At 34.4% G+C, this 20,820-nt stretch overlaps 1 protein-coding gene across 1 annotated transcript in view; it reads right to left on the reverse strand.

Annotated features, from left to right (window-relative positions):
- Nucleotides 1-331: 331 nt before the first annotated feature.
- Nucleotides 332-20,820, reverse strand: part of Exn (Ephexin) — a 52,104-nt gene continuing 31,615 nt past the window's right edge. The window contains exons 4-19 of the mRNA XM_090174351.1: nt 17,817-20,255; nt 17,127-17,217; nt 16,897-17,068; nt 15,839-16,432; nt 14,586-14,994; nt 14,417-14,495; nt 14,199-14,358; nt 13,380-13,709; nt 13,041-13,276; nt 12,820-12,972; nt 11,285-11,489; nt 10,322-10,587; nt 9,701-9,883; nt 8,717-8,796; nt 2,145-2,249; nt 332-2,066 (exon numbers count right to left, since the gene is read on the reverse strand). Coding sequence (XP_090030477.1) covers nt 1,879-2,066; nt 2,145-2,249; nt 8,717-8,796; nt 9,701-9,883; nt 10,322-10,587; nt 11,285-11,489; nt 12,820-12,972; nt 13,041-13,276; nt 13,380-13,709; nt 14,199-14,358; nt 14,417-14,495; nt 14,586-14,994; nt 15,839-16,432; nt 16,897-17,068; nt 17,127-17,217; nt 17,817-20,255 — 5,690 coding nt within the window. The 3' untranslated portion in view covers nt 332-1,878. The remainder of the gene's footprint in view (nt 2,067-2,144; nt 2,250-8,716; nt 8,797-9,700; nt 9,884-10,321; nt 10,588-11,284; nt 11,490-12,819; nt 12,973-13,040; nt 13,277-13,379; nt 13,710-14,198; nt 14,359-14,416; nt 14,496-14,585; nt 14,995-15,838; nt 16,433-16,896; nt 17,069-17,126; nt 17,218-17,816; nt 20,256-20,820) is intronic.

Consider the following 20,820-nt stretch of genomic DNA (forward strand, 5'->3'; position numbering starts at 1 on the left):
TATTTTCATTGTCGAAGCAGGGACACTTACTGGCAGGATTAGTGTATGGCACATGTTGACGTAAATAAACCGAAATAATTGTAAATTTGTTTGATCTAGTTTTGGGTATTTTGGAAACTTATGCAAACTGCTACAGAGACTATTAATGAGATTTGAATTAACCAAATATTTAGCATACTTATAATTATTACTAAAAGTCTATACATATATTTTTAACTCACAGTTACAAATTATTTATTCAAATTTAAACTAACACCTAAATTGCTACTGTTCCTTATTTATATTTTGGTTTCATTATCAGTATAAAATAAGTTAAATGAAAAGGGATAGCTACAATTTTAAAAAGCACTTATTAAGACTAAAATGAAATGGGTTTGAAAAGCATTTGAACAAAAGCCACCCGTTACATAATTTCTTTCACATATTATCATGGTTTTAAAATATATGGTACCCACATGTTGAAATATAAATATTAAAAAAAAAAGAGATGAATGTGTACTTTAAGATTTTGGGCGAAGTATTAATTTTTACTTGTATCATAAGTCTAACAATATGTCCCTTTAAGTACGAAATTTTAAACATTTCATCCAGGCAAATGCTAGTTGAATTTTCCTCAGATTTATAGGCTCATGAGAATGGAATGAACCATTATCTTTATGCATTCTTGGTAGACAATCTTAATGCAATTTACACGAAGACCTCAATACTTGGGTGATTCAAGTTTATGGGTGTACCAGCTCGTGTTACCTCAATTCAGGTTAAATTAAGCCCACTGCCAACTAGAATTTTCTGAGTGGCGTACTTTGTAACCTGCTTCTCGAGGTTGATATGGACAAGGGCTGTTTAAAATTGGTGTACACTAAGATAATTCCAATTCTTTTTGCAACCTAGCAAGTAGTTCTTTATGATTATTATACCTGTGGCAGAAATGTAAAAATTTGTTGCCTGATAAATATGGATGTCCATACTAGCTTTAATCCCCATTTTCACATTTTCTCACATTATAAAACTACCTAAACTTTACTATCGTCACCTTCTTAATAGAACTATATAATTCATGGAAAATAATGGGTTGATTTAACTAGTTTCCCACAAGGAAAATGCCTTCTAGTTTTAAGACAATTTCAATAACTTTGGTTCCTTTACTTCTGCTTTAACTAACTAAGGCTCCTTACTAGAGGCGTACTGACACGGATACAGAGTTGTAATTTAAATTTTGAGCCAAACACTGTTTGCTTACCTTGTAAGTCAATGGAAAAATCTTGTAATTTTCTGTTTTAGGTAATGGTTTAGCCATAAAGAGGCACTATTTAATCGATACTACACTGTTCTTGTCTCAATCATCAAAATCTCGTATTTGTTATACTTCTCATTTAAAATTCACTTCCGTAAAGTATATGATGCTAAACTTGTGTTTGCTTATGATTAGAGTTATTTAGAAATAATTCAAATCATTAATATAAATTGTAACCGTTTTAAATTCCAATCCAAGCAAATGAAGTATTATTGCTGTACATAAATAAAGAAATATCAGTAAAACTGAAAATTTCATAAGAGAAAATTGTTCTGTTAGCATTGATGGTTTGTGGGTTATTAGTTTCTAGTGTACATCTTTTGTACTGTATTAAATTTACTTTAGTAATATTTTAGTATGATGTTAAGAGCAAAAACACTTATACTAAAAAATATTTCTGTTAGAAAAAATATATTTCCCTTTTTAGTCTCAAAAACATCTGAAGCTTCAGTGTTTAAATTCATTTGTTAAGCACTAAGCTTCAACAATCTAGATAAAGACATTTACTTAAAAAATATATATTTACTATGATCATTTTTAAGCGTAAAATGTTTTATCAAATTGGACTAGACTAGTAAAACGGATTATTTCATTTTCGCTTGATTCATGAAGGCTTTTCTTTGTTCTTCAACATATGCCTGGGAGAGCATTAACAAACGGTAACGCTGTCTTAGGTTTCGTGCTCTAATGTGCGAGCTGATTATTTCGACAGAGAAAGAAGCTGGAAACCATCCACTTAAGCCATCTCTCAATCGTTCACCCTCGTACCAACCTGAAAAAATAATTTTTTTTTTAATAAAAACAAAATACACTTGAGGTAGAATAGTTTGTTCAATTAACTATGCTTTACCATCTGGCATTTTCCTTAAAACGTTAACAACATCAGATTCTTCAAGACTTAGTTCATCAGGTTGTTGAGCAAAGTATGGATATATACACTGAACCTGAGGGCAATCTATAAATACAAAAAAATAATTAGGAACTGATAAAACGTTTTAAAGTTCATATTGGACCAATTCTAGTTCGACTAAAATTTTAAAAACAATGCTAAGCAATAATATACCAACAACATATTAAGCCAATACTTTTAATATAGTATAAACAAAAGTAAATAGGGGGAGAAAGTCTATCACTGCCTTCAGATTTTACCTTCCACCATGCTTGACACCCTTTTTAAAGAGCTAGTGATCACGTGATATTTCTAACAAATAAGGATAGCACATTACACGCGAAGTAGTGTATTTGTGGTATTCCGGTCTGCGCTCAAGATGAAAATTTTGAATTTTATTCCCTGGCAACCATGTCACCGCCTCGCGATTTCAAATAGTCTCTGTCCAATGCTGACCATTATTTCCTTCGATAACGGTTGATTTTAATTAATAATTACTATATCAATTGTAAAATAAACAAAATAAGCTCGTAGCTATAGCTATTATTTCAGTAAAACTTGCAAATTGTTAGGCCTTAACATCGTAGATATACCAATTAGTCCCGATCTCTGCTCTTAAATGGCGCCACGCTCTCCATGATTAAAGTGAGCGTTATTCTAGTTACGGTTTATTTCTTTTCAAAAGTCGTGTTAATATTTTTAAAATGTCGCATTTTAGTTTCTATCATATATCTACTTTATTTAGGAACTAAATTAACCAAATTATCGAAAGCAAAAGTTTAATATTCACGTATTTTATAGAGAACTATTTTACATCGTGGCGGAGTACAACCGATACCTTTGTTTCCCTGTAAAGAGGCAAGGGGGAAGTCATTTCCGAAGCCCAAAAATTTTACCCCTCAAATAAGACGTCGTGCGGTTGGACCCAAGTGCCAGCCTTTCTCCCACTATTTACTTTTGGTATAAACAATATATTTTTTTAGTTTTACAAATATATTTGTTGGTAAACATAGTTTTCATTACTTTGGCATTACAAAAATCTAACTATCTACTTATGTAAATCTAATTTACTTATGAACATATTTGTTTATAAAAACAGTACGCGTTATGATCGCTTGGTGGCGCCACCATCAGTATGTTCTGGTATATAAAGCCATGCAGATATAGCTACTCATCTCACTCTTAACTTATAGCTTCAGTCACTCACTTCAGCTGTGCCCATCTGCTTGGTATTATGTTTAAAATTTAACTGTTAACTATTGTCTCTCATGGCACTTGTAACATTTGTTGTAAATATATATTTTAACAAAGTTTATTTTATTAAATTTAACTTTGTTCAAATACTTCGTCCACAATTTCGTAGTCATAAAACTTCACTCAACATGGTAGCAGAGCGTGGTTGGCGGTATTGGCGACTATATTGTTGGAGAAGACCCACAAGGCAATAGAAGAGACAAACGACGTCATGGCTGAAGGCGGAGTAGCGGTGAGTCGGATAGTTAAACTAACTTCCACTAATTATCGCAATTGGAAATATGAGATGGAATACCTTTTGGCTGAGAAAGATTACTGGGACATAGTAATCGGAACCGAGGCGCCGCCCCGATCCTTCTACTGCTAAGGATGCTGACGTAGCCAAATTCAGAAGTCGGGATTCCAAGGCTCATAGCGTTGACCATTAGCCAGGAGTTGAGGGGTCTATTTGCCGGTACGCCGAAGCATTCCTATACCCTGTGGAGTGTGTTGTAGAATCATTTTGAGCCAGTATCAAGGGCCCGTGTTGGAGCGTTGATGACAGAATTCTATGCGCTTACGTATCACGATGGTTAAGGTATACCGGAATTTTTGGGCCGACTATACAGGTCATCCCATAGACGATGTTCAGGTATCCTTCAAAATGATTGGTACTTTACCTAGCGCTTATGATTCTTTAGTGGCACATATCTATCAACTTGACGATTCAGAGTTCAAACCAAAGCGCATAAAACCAACCTTGGTCGCAGAATATGGGAGACGATTGCAAAAGGAATCTACTCAGAATGCATTTTTGGCAAGTAAATCCACTTAAGACAAGTCCAGGACGTTCATGGGTGAAAGTCACAAATGTGGAAAACAAGGACATGGTTCCGGCGATTGCCGACAACGGAAGAATCCGAAGCAATTGAAAGATAAAACACAAAGAGGCGCATTTTTGACTATGGCGTTTTGCACAAACTCTGCTGCAAAAGAATGGATTCTTGATTCTGGGGCGGCCAAGCATTTCTGCAATCAGCGTGAGTGGTTTTACACATTTACATCTTTCAAGTCTGATGCTATAATTGGCGAAAGAACCTCACGAATTGAAGGAACGATTGCTTGATCAAGCCAGATACAGGAGTTGTAGAGAGAAAAAGAACTGTCGTACATATTTCCCTAATGGATCATTTGCGTTTCGAGCCCCATTGTCGAAAAACAACTTGTATGCAGTGGACGCACAGGTCATGTTTAACGGTCCAGATGGGGAAGACAAGAAGAGTACTTGTAAAGTTTATGGCTTCACACGAGATGTTACAGGGTCTTGGTCCATTAAAGGGATCATTGGAGAACTGCAAAGAATGCAGTTTGTTCAAGAGTACGAAGACAAGTCATAAGCCTATTGCCCAGATCCAGAGCGAACAGCTGCTGGAGCTGATACACTCAGATGTATGGGGACCAGTACAGATACCCTCGATACTTCATCACGTTCATAGATGACAGGAGCCGGGAAAAGTATCAAGGCAGTTCGTACCGACTATGGGTTGGAATTTTGATCAAGGGAGTTCGATGGCTTTTGTGACAAAGAGGGTCTGAGACACGAGTGAACGAATGCCTATTCACCTGCCACGAACGGGGTTGACGAGCGTATTAATAGGACACTTCTCAACATGGTACGAACGTTCCTTGAAGATTCCGTAGTACCAACCAATCTATGGATGGAGATGGTTCAGACTGCCGTATATGTTAGAAATTATTCTAAACATGATAAACTCGGAGACCAAGTACCGTTGGAAATTTGGATGGGGCGGAAGCCGAGCTCGATTCACTTTTGACGTATTGGAAGCATAGCATATGTCCTCAACAGCAACGGCGCAATAAATTCCAACGAAGAGCCAAGATGGGAGTACTTGTAGGGTATGCCACCCGAACGAAAGGATAGTTTGGTATCCTGACAATAATACGGTGGTTGAAAGTCAACACGTCCGAGTTGACGAGAACAAAGCCGGGATTAACCACATTGAACATGACTTATCTGATGATGACTTCGTTGAATTCCGATGGGCACCTGATAATGAAGACCACATTGCTACGAATGAGGTAAGAGAGTCAGATGCGGAAGATGAAACATCAGAGACCAATATATGTCCTGAGCCCACTGACATGGAAGACAAGCCCGAAGTTACGAATCAAGAGGTTAAGGCTCAACCGTCAGCTACAGCGTTACCTCAGGGCTGGAGACGTGAAGTCCGTATACGTCAGTCTGGATCATCTAAAGGAGTATTGGATGTGTACTACTACACTCCCGACGGAAAGCAGTTCCGATCCTGGAAATCACTGGAGGAATATTTCCGCGGAAATGGGTTGGCATATGATAAATCATTGTTAGATTTTTCCAGAAAAACAATCACAGCGTCATTGGCCTCTTACCTCATAGACGAGCAGGATCAAAACAAACCAACTCACCCGAGCCATTTGCAAGACACGCCCGGTGAGAGGTTTGAGATTTATTACGCCGATGTACAGATCCCAAGGACGTATGACGAAGCTACCTCATCACCCCAAGCAGAACAATGGCAGCAGGCCATGGAGGCCGAAGTGGACACTCTCAACGTGCGAGACGTCGCTGAAATTGTCCATAAACTGACTTCAAAGAAGATCGTTGAATGTCGTTGGGTTAACACCCTGAAAGAAGATAGTCAGGGGCGCATTACCCGATATAAGGCACGGCTGGTCGCCCAGGGGTACAACAAGGTCGAAGGAGTTGACTACGAAGCTTCAGCCTGATACGACTCTTTCTGGTTTTGTTCGTCACTTGTCTAGGTTGGGAACACTACCACTTAGATGTGAAGAATGCTTATCAATATGGGAGCTTGGATCAGGAGGTATACATGCGACAAATACCTGGTTTCGAGATAGCAGATGTCAACGCATTGAAGAAAGCCCTTTATGGATTACCACAGAGTGGGCGCCAATGGTTTGTTGAATTGGACAAATGTTTTCATGAGTTGGGCTTTAGGTCACTAATAGGAACTAACTGTGTATATTACATACCAATGCTGATTAAGAACAAAGACTCCCTAAATGATGTGTTCAGGAGAATCTCGTCGAAATTCGAAACCAAACAGCTCAGCCCGATACGGAAGTTGCTGGGAATCGAATTTGATTTCCGGGCGGACGGCTCATTCAGGATGCATCAATCAAACTACATACTTCAAGTCGGGAAAAACTACGGGATAACGACCGAAACACATGTCTACCTACCAATTCCTGCGGGTACTGTCCTGACCAGGAATGACTCCCCAACTGATGAAGAGGAAATAGACAGGATGAAATCATTCCCTTATCGGTCGTTGATTGGGAGCCTACTCTTCATAGCTCAACGGACGAGACCAGATGTCCTTTATTCAGTGATAGCGTTATCACAATACAACAGCAATACGTACACTGGTGTCGTTTAGTCCAATTGACACGCTATCTCTTAACCACATCAACGAAAGGTCTGACATATAATAAAATGGGCAAACCTAATATGACTATTTATAGCGACAGCAACTGGGCTTCCGATCGAGACTCCAGAAAATCAATCAGTGGATATGTCGTCTGTTTTGGCTTTTCCCCAGTCGCAACAACAATCCGTCTCATTATCAACAATGGAGGCAGAATATGTAGCATTATCAGAGGCGACGAAAGAACTCCTGTGGCTATTACACATACTCAAGGAGCTGGAACAGTTTGGCATTGTTCTTTATCGACCAACCATCCTCAGCGATAGTCAATATGCAATATTCTACTCAAAGAACCATGTCGAGAAGCAGAGATTGAAGCACATCGACGTGAGATACCATTTTATCCGTGAAGACTTGGACAACAGTCTGTTCGAGCTGAAGTACGTCGAATCAAAGAAGAACATTGCAGACATCTTTACGAAGACATTAAATCGCGCGAACTTTGACAACTGTGTAAACTTATTACAACTACGTTCCTGAAATCGTATTGGGTATACCAAAGAGGGGGAGTGTTGGTAAACATAGTTGGCATTACAAAAATCTAACTATCTACTTATGTAAGTATAATTTACTTATGAACCTATTGGTTAATAAAAACAGTACGCGTTATGATCGCTTGGTGGAGCCACCATCAGTATGTTCTGGTTCACTCTTAACTTATAGCTTCAGTCACTTACTTCAGCTGTGCCCATCTGCCTGGTATTATGTTTTAAATTTAACTGTTAACTATTGTCTCTCATGGCACTTGTAACATTTGTTGTAAATATATATTTTAACCAAATTTATTTTATTAAATTTAACTTTGTTCAAATACTTCGTTCACAAAGTAACTAAAAAATATATTGTTCAAATAAAAATTACTGATTTTCACAGGGTGTCCACTTCAAAACAATTCAGAGCTAATAATCGAAAAGCTATTTTTTCCTAGGAATTTGATAAATATTTCAGATCATATAGCACGCACAGGGGGTCTTTTGATGATACAAAACTCAGCAGACATTGAACTATATCCTCAGGTCATTCAAAATCTATCTCGAGGACCTTGGGCTTAACCGGTTCCAATTAGAACGGTGTGCACATTTCTTTTTATGTCAAAGTGGCTCTGTACGACCTTGAAGACATGGTTCAAGGTCAACCAAATTTTAATAGTCAAAGATATTGTACCACAGTGAATTGGTCCTGAAAATGTCGATAACGTAGCACAAGTACTTTCTAAGTCATTAACACCTCAGCATGATCTCTTGGACATTTTTATTTATTTATTTTAGGTTTATTTTGTTGGTCAATTTACATTGGTTCAGAGTCACTTAGATATAAAATGCGATGGCACACACCTTTCTAATTGGAACTGAGTCTTTAAGCCCAACAGTTCTCGAGATATTTTGAATGACCTTGAGGACGAAGGTGTATGCTATGCGATCTGAAAATATCCAATTCCTAGATAAAATAGCTTTTCGATCATTAGCTCTGGATCGTTTTCAGTGGACATCCTCTATAATTTCATACCAAATTTTCTTAGTTTTTGTTTTTACTTTCTTTAAAATAATAAGTAAATACTTATTTTTGGTATAAGTTGAATTTTTAGAATATTCAGCGAAATTGGTAACTATCTACTTTTGCACCTGTGAGACTTTACAAGTTACAGAAAATGTGCTAATAAATATATTTTTCATGAACAAAATTTCAAATTTAATTAATAATAATTGAATAAAATTTTTTATTTTTCATACAAAGTTCTTATTTTCTTGATAGAAGGCGTTATAAAAATTATATATAATAAAATGTACATACCCCATTCTTCATAGATTTTTTCCTCTGGGTTTTCAGAAATTGGAGGTGTAACTGCTTCCATCCACCTGGTTCGATCACTCCTAAAAAATTATAAATTAAATTTTTGACATAAGCAACAGCACAGTTAAGTCACACAATTTCATTTTGGGTACTGTGACTGTAATATTGTATCAAAACACGGAACCTTTATGCTAGATTGAGTGTGCACTAAACTTTGTTAAATTAAGGAGACATAATTCCTAGTAAGAGCCGAATGTAACAAACTATCTAAATCAAGCATAAGTTTTATGCTCATTACATATGGTGGCCAGTGTTAGGATAAGAACTCCTTTCACAACCAAGTGATCAATGTCACAATTAAGCACTACTGCGTTGGTGGACAGCATACATTGACATTTCATGATATGGAGGAAGATTTTGGCAAATAAGTTGGAATACTACTTTGCTAATACACAGCTTTTATTTGAATATGTTGGCATTTAAAGACCGAGACCAGAGCGAATTTCCACCCCTCTTATCCTGTACTTAATTTTTTGACGAGTGACAACTGATTGACATCTCTGACAACTTGAATGACCGCCTGAACAATTCCATGTATTGTAGCTTACCTCTTTTTTTGATGCTCATTGTATATATTCTATTCAAAAACAGTCCAAGCCGTTGGTCAAGCTGTCGACGCTATCACTCAATTTTGTGGGGGTCTAAATTCGCACACGAGAAAATGGAATCTCTGTTCTCGGCCTTTAAGGAGTAATATTTAAAAACAATCTCTGAAAGATAATTTTAAAATTGGATCTGACCAGGTTAAGAATACATAATGCAGTTTTATCATAACTTTATTATAGTTTCTACTTGATTGAAGAGTTTTCCAAGGTTTAGTGAATAATCTGCTCTATATTACTATTACATAAAACCCGCAAATTCTACTGCTCACAGCAAACCACCTCTAAAACTTGCATTGCACCAAAAAATACACATACTTACTCTAAAGGACAACTTAAAATCATTTCAATTGTTTTAAATTCATTATTCTGCAACATTGTTAATTGGAATAAGTTCCTTAAACCATCTGGAAGTTTTCCTGGAAGTTGAACATTAGATTCTTCTATAGTGAAAACTTGGACCATATTTCTTGGACAGTAATCTAAAACAATGAATGACTCCTCGCTACAAGAAAGAACAGGTTTTTTTTTCAAACTTTAAATGGCTTTTCTTTCAAAACAGACTACTTTGAAATATTTTATATAAATAGCATGCAATAAGAGCTTTAAAACTTTATTTCGATTTGATACAAGTTATGTGGCGACAATACCACTGCAGTCTCAAAAGCATAACTTACCTCACAAATAAGTAGAATTTTTCAAACAAGAGCATATCTAGTAAAATCGTTTTTTACAAAAATTTGTTTGCAATGCACACGCAACTAAATGGCTTAGCCAAGATTTTAAAACATATAGAAAAGCTCATGCTTATAAATTAAATTATATTTTGGCCTAAGGTGTTCTATCTATTAGATTTTGTGGTACATTTTACTTTCTAACATTCTAAATCTAGTTCTTTTACACGATAGTTGCTAAAAATGCAAAAAAAATTACTGTTTCTTACTTTTTCTTTTTAGCAACCACAAGCAGATCAGTAAAAAGAAAGAAGTAGACAGGGTTCTTTGCAAACTTCGATCCTCTTCCAAATGTTCTTTTGGAAGTTGACGAGTCAAATGCCACTCTGGTTAACTCGCCTTTCTTAACTAACCACCTTGATGCTGAAATAAGAGGGATACTCTTGCAATCTCTGAAATCTAACTGTCGACTAATGACCAGCATTTCTTCCATTCGCTCCATTCTTCGAGCCCCTTCATTACACTCTGACACAACCTTAATGATAGAAAAGAAAATTTCAGGAAACAATGTTTTTCCCATTTGTTCAAATAATGATACACCATTAATAATATTATTTAGTTATTTTACATTTATTTGCTTATCTTTTGTTTTATTTAAAAATTTTATAAATTTTATAATTTTAAACTCTAGTGGTTGCCAGCAAAGTTTTCCATTCTTTATAGTATAAAAATTATTATTATTATAATTATCATTTCATTTATTATTAATGAGCCTAAAACCCGAAATTATGGTATCAATTTCTGGAAAGGGAGCCAAGATAAATGATTTTGTGGCATTTAATTACTGCCATAAGTATATAATTTTGTATATTTTTATTTTTAAATAAGTGGATCTTTTCCTTAAGTGTTTTCTACCAATAAATTTATTCACTGCAACTATTCCAACATCCAAGGTCTTCAATGACATAGGCCAAGCTTTAGTCTAATTTAGTTTAATTTCATGACATGTTAACCAGATTTTAACTCATTGATTACTAATTAGTTCATGGTTATGCCTTTGCTTGTCTGTATTATCCTCTTCTGCTTTTAATATGTTTTAGAAGCCAATTATTGAGCATAAAGGTTTTCAGGACACTATACAAAAGGCTAAAGCTATGCTTAGTTGATATTTTTTTATTAACATTAATGGGTCTCTTCTCAATTAAATGAACTTGAATTATGAAATTCCATACCTTGTTCAGCATAGCCAAAGTTAGTTTGCAAATACTATGGAACTGTGAGTTAGGTGATAGTCTATGGTAAATGGCGTCAACCAGCAGGGGCATTCTGGTTATTCTTTGCATTGGTAACATAAGGAAAGATAGCATATCCAATCCTTGACAAATAGGATTAGATTCCAAACGATGAAGCACATCTATGAAGTCTGGTCTTGTAGCCCTAATTTTAAAAAAAAGTCAAATTAATTTTGTGTTGTGTACTAATAGCAAGAGACATAGATGATAAAGAGTCTGCCTTGACGCTGCCGTGAAATTTTCTAACTTCTCTGTTATGTTTTGTCCTTCCTTGCGCATGATTACGTTTGACGTTTTAGCACTTTGAAAATGCTTTATTTGTCCGGGAAAAATAGGGCTGCTGATCTACTTTTCTCGGGTGTTTGGATTTTTATTTCTTGCAAGTACCAATCAATGAAAGCGAATGTTTTAACTAGGCTTAGTGGTTTGTAACTAGAAACTTGGTAATTTTCTTCAATATCTTTTGATTTTATCAGTGGCGTCGCTAGGGTGTTTTAGGCGGCGCTTGAGCCACCTGTCAAATTTCTGAAGCGCCACCTAAAATTTCCGAGAAGCGCCACCTAAAATTCCCAATTTTTCCAATTCACTTGTCGAAAAGGTTCTTCGAACTTAAAAATGGGCATCAAAAACTTAATTTTTCATAGTCGGCCTCAATATTTCAACTTTAAAAACCTTTTTGGGAGCTCCCCCCTCCCCCATATCACTCACTATAGGACGCCCCTGACCAGTGCTAATGGCTTAAGCGCCACCAGTTTTGAAATCCTGGTGACGCCACTCGATTTTATCAACATATCAGCAACTATTGAAATTTTAAAAAAAATAAAAATGCTTTGCTTTGTTTTCGGATCAACATCAATAAAGCATTGAGTACCAATTTCTTGAACATCGTTAAACTTTACATACACATTGTACTGAGTTGCCTAATTTCTAAACTTCTCCCTACTTTTTTCCACGACATTGTAAGTTACTTAATGTTAAAATAAAGTTAAAAACTATTTAAATATGAAATTGAATCTCCTAAGAAGTTAAATTTTTCCTCAACATTTTAAGTTATTTAACGTGAAAATATAGTTAAACACTATTAAAATATGAAATTCTATCTTCTAAGATCGAGCTAAGCCTGAGTTTGGAAAGTTCCCAAAATAAAAATTTTAACAAAGCAGATGATTTTTCATTCGTATCCCCCTAATTCCTACTAGGGTCGCTAGTGTTGCGGGTACTATTTAAAAAAAACGATTTGAATTTTAACATTATGATTGGAGGTTGGCGAAGTTCGAAGTTTTCAGGAAACCTATGGTAGAATTAAGCTAGGGGAGGTCTCTCGAGGCACTCTTTTTCTTTTGTTTTTGCTAATAATTAAAAGTGAAATTAAGTAAACTGGCATAAGGTACATTGACACAATACCCAGAGTCATACAATTAATTCATAGATCTGGTACAAAAGTAGTAGTAGCTAATAACTTAAGGTGAACTTACTTAAGTTCCTTCAAAATTCGATCTTGATAAACTTGATTAGCACAATATTTGACGTAAACATTGAAGAACTTGCTTGCATGTTCATATAAAATATCACAAATATTTGTTAGAACTATATTCTCTTGCCATCTGCGTTCTAGATCTGCCAAAAGTCTAATAAAAACAGAGCATATTAAATAATAAAACAAACATAGATAAAAATGAAATGTAAAATGTCATACCGTGCACTAACATCTCTAACAGGTGCTACATCTGAAAATAATATATGTCGCTCTCTCCTCCCAAGAACACAATTTACTGAAAAATCATCTGAAAACTCGGGGCACTGCATAAAGTGTTCAATCAGAATATTTAAACTCTTCAAATATGATGCCTCCGAAGTGATAACTTCAAACATTGCTTCTTGTATTTTACGATCTTGAGATGATATCTTTTCCAAAATTCCACTGTTTTTAACCTATTGGAACAGTTCATTAAATGTATAAATTTTCATAAATAGACGGTTTTAGAGTTTATTGTTATTATTATTTTTTAGAGTTTATAAATATCTTAACAATTACCTCAGGAACTTCACACCATAAAGTTCTTTGACCACCATTGCCCTCTTGTCGAAGGAGTTCCATTGCTGAAGGAATACTACTACCACTGGATGGAGGGAAAAGTGATTTCAGTGTTCCTAAGCCTGGAGATGCAGGACACTTATCATTTTCCAAATCTTTAAGTTTGTCATCATCTGATTCTGTATCGCTAAAGTCATCACTGAAATCTTCACGATACATAGGTTCATCTTCTTCCATAGTAGACATGGACTGCCATAAAGTAGCTCTTTGTTTCGCATCTTTGTGGTAAAATTGGTATAGAGGTTCTTCTTCAAATGGTGACCTTAATGGCTAAAATGAAATACTAATTATAAAAATTATAAATAATCAGAATTTATCCATAGATTAAATTTCATTTACAATGGGCCGAGACTACAAAATATTGATTGATTGCTCAATGATCAACTTTAAATCGATTCACACTCCTTGACATTTAGATACTTAATATTTTAATGTCAAAATTAAATTAAATTCATTTGAATTAAAATTATATAGATAGATGATAAGAAACTAAAAACAGTAATGACACTTCCATGTGGATTTTTCTAACATTGCTAGTACTACATGTATAAGACAGTTATCTAGGTTTTCGGAAACATAAATCATTATGGTATTAAAACGCTTAAACAAAGGGAGACATTATATAAAAATTTTCAGTGTCCAGAATACTACCACCATATATTTATGGTATTTTTAAGATATAACTTAATTTTAAATATTATTCCTTAGATCTTTAAAATACATAATTTAGCAACTGATAATTATGAAAAAATTATTAACCTCTTTCATATCACAATTTATAAGGAGGTAACTGCACAGACTTTCACTATCTGTACCCCCTATTGGAAGAGTCAAACTTGTGGGTTTAGATGCGAGTTCCTCAGCATTTATGTAGCTCCCACCACCTGAGTGTGAAGAATGACTACTCGCAACAGAGCTCCTAATTAAGAATAAAACATAAGATCCAAATTTATTGAACATCATCATTAAAGCATTACCGGCATTTTGGAGATAAAGAAAATGGACTATCAACCGGAACACAGGATGATGAGGAACTTGATGCTCTGGTACCAGTGCCTAACATACAAAATTTATACAATATAGAAAATATTTTCCATAATGGCAAAAACTACATAACTACAAATTAAAGATAAAGCGTCTACTTACTTGAGCAAGAGCTTCTTTCAGAATTACTACCACTTCTTTTAAATTTTTCAGATTGATTATTTGTTGCTGATTCTTCATTCACAGTACTAACTTGCAAAGGAGCAACAGAATCCAATGACTTTGTTTTTTCTTCACGTGGTATCCTAGACAGAGGTGGTCGTAGAATTTCTAAAGACTTTGTACCACTGTGGGTTCTAACAACAGTGGTCCCAGTGATAGGTGGTAAAGGTGGTGGAGAACTGGGTCTTCGTATTGAACCAGAAACTCTTCTTTTAATTGTGGCAACCTTTGTAGGTGATGTGCTATCTAGCCTTTCAGATGATGTTCCATTACCAGAGTCAACCTCAGAGTGATTTTCATGAGCAATATCATTTTCTGATTGAGATTTTTGTCTCGTGTCTCTATTAACCTGAAAAATAAATATAAATATAAAATAATAGGCAGAAATGATTAACTTATGAAGGCATTTAGTGTAATGCAAAGATAACAGATTTCTACCAAGAATTTATAGCTCAGTGCAAAAAAATAAAATTGCTGTGCAAATAATTTTAAAATTAAAAAAGTGCACTTTTTTGCTTGAGAGTAATCAAATATTTTTACTTATTACGTATCATAATGCATAATTAAAGATTACATAACCTAACCATAAAAGACTTCTAATGTAGTTCATGAGTGAGATGCATATCATAGCATATTCAAGCAGGTAAATTGCCACTTATATTCAGTAAAAGGGTCACTGAATATGATAAAAGATGCATGGTGGTACTATCTATTAACTATTCAACATGATGGCCATTTCAAAACAGACAATCAAACTGATAAATCTTGTGCATCTGCCCTTTTAAATATCCAAATTGGGCTAAGTTATTGTCAATAAATATGTTTTGATGCATTCTACAAATAATTGTCAATGTCATTTTTCAATAAATGTATGTAGCAGCATCTAACAGTAAAACGAGTAAATTTTAATTTTAAATTAGTATAGTACTGTTTATCGAATACCATTAATCAATATTTTTTATCATAAACTATATAATCAAATAATTAATTAATGTCAATTAGAATGATCTTATTATAATTACAAGCTGACCTATAGGTAAATGAAAAAAGGGGCTACATTGTGAAACATTTTAATAAGTGGATATATAGTCCCAACAAAATAGAATAATCATACTAATAAAGGTATGAAATACAAACACTTAGTCAAAGCTGTAGAATTTTACTTAGTGCTTTAAAGGGCGTCGAAAACTTACCGTCGACCATCTTACATAGAACATCGATCCTTTTTTGCGAGTTCTCTTTTTATTTCCATGTGTTGTTATAGCTACTGGATTCACGGGTAGTGTTGTTGAAGATGTTGTATTTCCATTTTTTTGCCTCAAAATAAACTTTATCAAAGTCTTTCTTTTAGATGCACCAACAGAGGGAACAGCAGGTGGTGAAATACTTTGTTTTGACTTCAAGACTTCATTTTCGCTAACGTTGTGCGCACTTTGAGCTTTGCCTTTTCCTAATTTTGAGTCTAGCTCAACGTGGATATCTTTCTTAGTTAATGACCAGTTTCTCTTCAGAGAAGTGGAATTATCTGTAGGTAGCTCATTACAATTTTCGGTAAAAGAATTTCGTTTCTTCAGCCCAGATATATTGTGGTACTTTGTAGCTGAGCTAAGTTTAGCGTCATTATGTGATGGAGGTGAAATATCAGGATTCTCATCAATACTTTTTAATCCCTTTCCTAGGACGTCAACTTTTTCATCATTCTGATAATTATTATCAACAATTTCTTCATAAAGTGCTTCATAGAAATGATCAGATGTTGAACTTAGAGATGAATCATCACCATCCACCTAAAGTTTTTAAAAGAAAAAAAAACAATCTTTATGCATCCATAATTTAAGGAATATGCATAATATAATAGGTAAATTAAAAAATTTAACATATTACATGATATACCATTAATTTAAATGGTGTAATTTAAGTCTCTGAATATTTTTGTATGCCATTAATTTAATGTATTACATTTGTTCATATTTCATTACCCAAGTTTAAAGAAATCGTTTGTTTTTTGAAAATCTGATTTAAGGAAAATATATACCAAACTAGATTTTTATAATTTTTTTATAGAAAAATCTCTAGTCTATATGATGATATAACCTATAATACGATACGAAATATGTTTATAATAGAGTAAGTAGATTTTAAATTAAGGTAATGAATTGATCTAAAAAATAATTTTACAAAAATTATTCAATTTAAAGAAATAACAAAAATTCCATTTGAATCTTTTACACTTAACACTTTTATAACTTACTGATTCCCAAATCATGATATCCTGGTAATCTTTGTGATTCCATGTATCATCATCTGCGTCCAGTAAAGAAGATGAAGCCTCAGCTGTTGCCAGCTCACGTACGCTTTCCCTCCAAGATTTTCTGGAGCCTGCTTGAGAGCTGATACTTTTTGTACGAACTCTCAGCCTGGCACTAGTGAGATAAATTTCAGTGTTAAAATAGCATCAGAATTATCATAAGTACTTCATACTTTAAATGGCTGTTTTTGTGACTGTCTGTATTTCCTTCTAGTTCAGTGTCACTGACATCAACCCAACCTTCATCGCTATCGCATGAGCTTCCTATTGATATAAATAATAATAAAATAAAAATAATAATAATATTATTATTATTATTATTATTATTCATAATAATAATAATAATAATTATTATTATTATTATTATTATTATTATTTTTAGCTATATAAGATCATAATTAAATTATAAAGGTTCAGGCACACTAACACGTTTCTGTATCAAATGGAGAATATATAATTGAGGCGAGTTTTGTAAAGAATAAATGACATCTAGATGATCTAGCACCATAAGTGGTAATTATGCTACTTATGCTAGCGCTAACAGCTATCTAGCAGAGTAATATTTTATCTAATGAAAAATTGATAGCAATAGACCGCATATTTGGGAAGATGTATGAGTGATATCTCTATTGTGTGCCAATCCCTTCACCTCAGCTTTTGAATCAGTCTAGTTACAGCAATCATAAGGTAAAATGAAAAATAAATTATCCAAATATTTTTCATTTGCAGTGTGGACCTTTAAAGTTAACAATTGCTAATTTTTTCATGCATTTTTTTAAGAAATCAAAGTGTCTGTCCACAACGTCAAGGATTCTAAATTTCAAAAAGAATTTATTTAACATTGTAATTTTTAAGCTTCTTACCATTGTCTGTATTCTTGGTTTCTTGTTGTCTTACAAATGATGCCTCCATGTAAATATGATCTTCGTGGCACTTTTTAACTGGTGAACTTGGGTGAGGAAACGGCAACGAATAATAATTTCCTAAGGCTCTCTGCTCTCCTCCATCCATCTTCGGGCGGTTTCTAGTTCCCTCATCACTTTGGCTGCTACTGCTAAGTTTTGGTCCAAGATCTTTCCACAAAAACGACTGGTTAGGAACTGCATTAGCAGGAAACACACTTGATGTTGATGATGTGGAATCTTTACGGTCATACTTTTGAACCAGCCATTCTTCAAGTTCAGCCAGAAGCGAGTCTTCATTGCTTGGTGCGTTTATGTAAAGAGCTTTCTTTGGGGTTACAATTTGTCTTGGTGGAGGAAGATCTGGTTGTTTTATTGAAGGTCTTTTTCCTGATGGATGTTTTAAGACATTTTTGAGCTTTGATGTTTGGCATTTCGATATTTTATCCTCACATAAAATTGGTCGCTTAGATTCTTTATTAGATTTATCAGGAATACAACGAGGACTTAAATTAGGGCATGTTTTTGAATTTTGAGCTTTGGTATTTATATTCTGTGGATGAGATGGTTCATTTTGAGCTTTTGAACAAGAGTTCTTAATTTTGTCATGACCCTTTGTTGGGCTTTTATAATTGAAATTGTATGGATTGTTCTTACAGTGACTTGCTGAGGTAGGAGTATTTTCATGACTGGATCCGGACTCGCTGCTGTTTGATGAAGCTAACTGTTCCTCAAATGATTGGACTACTTGTTTTACAATACTAAGCTTTCTACTTCCTTGTAGCATTTGTTTATGTCCATCAATATCTTCAGTTGATGATTCACTTGCAGGGGAGCTATTTTTTAAAGAGGACATTGATGTATCTCTAGACGAAGGAAGTGACAAACATCTATCCTTAAAAGCCTGTGTCGTTTGATACTTTGGTGGAGATGAATCATATTTTGTATCAGTTTCAGGATTTTTTGGTTTGGTTTTGTTTTTAATACAGGGTAAACCAGACACAGGTCTTAAAACTGTATCAGATATTGCACTCCTTTCATCTAAATTTGTGTCTTGTAAATTATTAAATTGTTGAGCTAATAATGCCACTCTGGATTTTGTGGTAATTGACGTCACTTCATTGTCTTGATCAATTTTCATCCAAGCACCGTTAATTGCTTTTTGCCAGCATTTAGAACTGACTGTGTTTGTTGCATTAAATGTAGATAAATCTAATGACTTTGGTTGGCAACGAACTGGAACATCTTCGAACTCTCTATCTCCTGTTAGAGAATGCAGAGTGCTTTTCGACCTTCCAGGAATGACTCTCAATTTTTCAGTATCTTTAGCTCTGCTATTGTTTTCTACATTGGATTTGTGTAAAATGCCTAAAGATTGGTTTAGTGCATTGTTGCTACAAGATTTGGATGAAGAGGACTTCCGTGAAAACTCTTTCGGGAATTCCTTTACCTCAGTTTGAGAAATAATTGGACTAGAGTCACGGAGATTGATATCTCTAGATGAAACATAATCTTGTTTGAATGAACTTGATCGAGTTAAAGAACTAGATGGGTTATGATTATTAGATAGTTTCCCACTTAAAATTGAATCATATTCTTTAGAAGTTGAAGCAATCCTCTTACGGAGGGCTTTCACTTTCTCTTCAAAACTATCAGGTTCAAACTTAGAGTTAATACTTTTCGTTGTAGTGACTGGGCATTCAGAAACTTCTTTGGACACCCCCAAATTTAATTCACCAGATTTACTAAGTGAGAGTCCAGCTCCATTAATTTTTCTAGCTCTGCATAAGTTTGTTCTATTTCCTATACTACTATAAAAACACTTATCGTCATTGTATTCAGTATTTGACACTCTTTTTTCGTTGAGACCTTTTGTGACTGATTTTTCTTTAACCAAAGATGAACCACTTTCCTTCTGCAGCAAGCTATCACTATCACTACACCTCCTAATTCGGTCAGAACTAGATTGCAAATCTAATCTGGTAGATAATGTTGGAAGCTTGCTAATACCATTTCTTTGGGATGAATTAATTCTAGTTAATTCAGTTTTTTCATCTATTTCGTTAGAGATATTGTGAAGATTAGCGGAGTGGCAATAAGTAGGGACTTTAGATGATTTTTTGAGAGCCAGCTCTCTTTCAGTGCTTTTAGCACGAGTTGATGAGATCAATGGTAATGAAGATGTAGAATGGCTATGAGTTCTACTGAGCTTCGACTTGATATGACATTCCGAATCACTATTGGCAGAAGACTCTTTGTTACTTTCAAATGCTTCTTTAATACGTGACCACTTTGGTGATGATATTAGACTTCCAACCCTTTCATTTTCACTCGAATTTGTGGCAAATGAATCCCTAGAGGCATCCTGAGAAGAACTCTTCTTCCTTGAACTTGCGATTCCTGTTAGTAAATATAAATATAATCATAATTATATTTTTGTTGAGCTCGCGCGAAAACGCACGAGACCCTCTACACGGAAATATTAGGAAGCATGCTCTCCAAAAATAACACTTTTTATACAAGTATGTGCTTATATTATTTTATAGAAAGAGCTATTCAATACTCCTTGTTCAAATGGATTTCCTTGGGTAAAATACACTTTTCAGGGGGAATTAAAAAGACCAAATCATCTTTTACAACAAGTTCATTGGATGAATAATTTAACAAAGAAAAAATTGTAACCGCTAAGCAGCTCAAGTTGCCTATGAAGTTTCTCTATGGTAATTTAAAGTGTTGATAACATGAAAATCTCATAGAAATAAACTTAATGACAATAATTTTAATCTTAAAGCCATTTAAGTCTTCTTTCAAAAAATGTCACTTGTTTTAAAATGCTTTATTTTTTAGCTTAAAACTAACCTGTTTGTTACACCTTCTCTAAAAAAATTGTAAATTTTATTTTAGAAGTCTCGAAAAGATCTGAAAAACATGGTTTCCAGCATTTTTAGCTGCTGTGAAATTGTTG

This window comes from Leiobunum rupestre, chromosome 1, assembly GCF_980474605.1.
Source record: "Leiobunum rupestre chromosome 1, qqLeiRupe1.1.hap1, whole genome shotgun sequence".
Classification (NCBI taxonomy): Eukaryota; Metazoa; Arthropoda; class Arachnida; order Opiliones; family Sclerosomatidae; genus Leiobunum; species Leiobunum rupestre.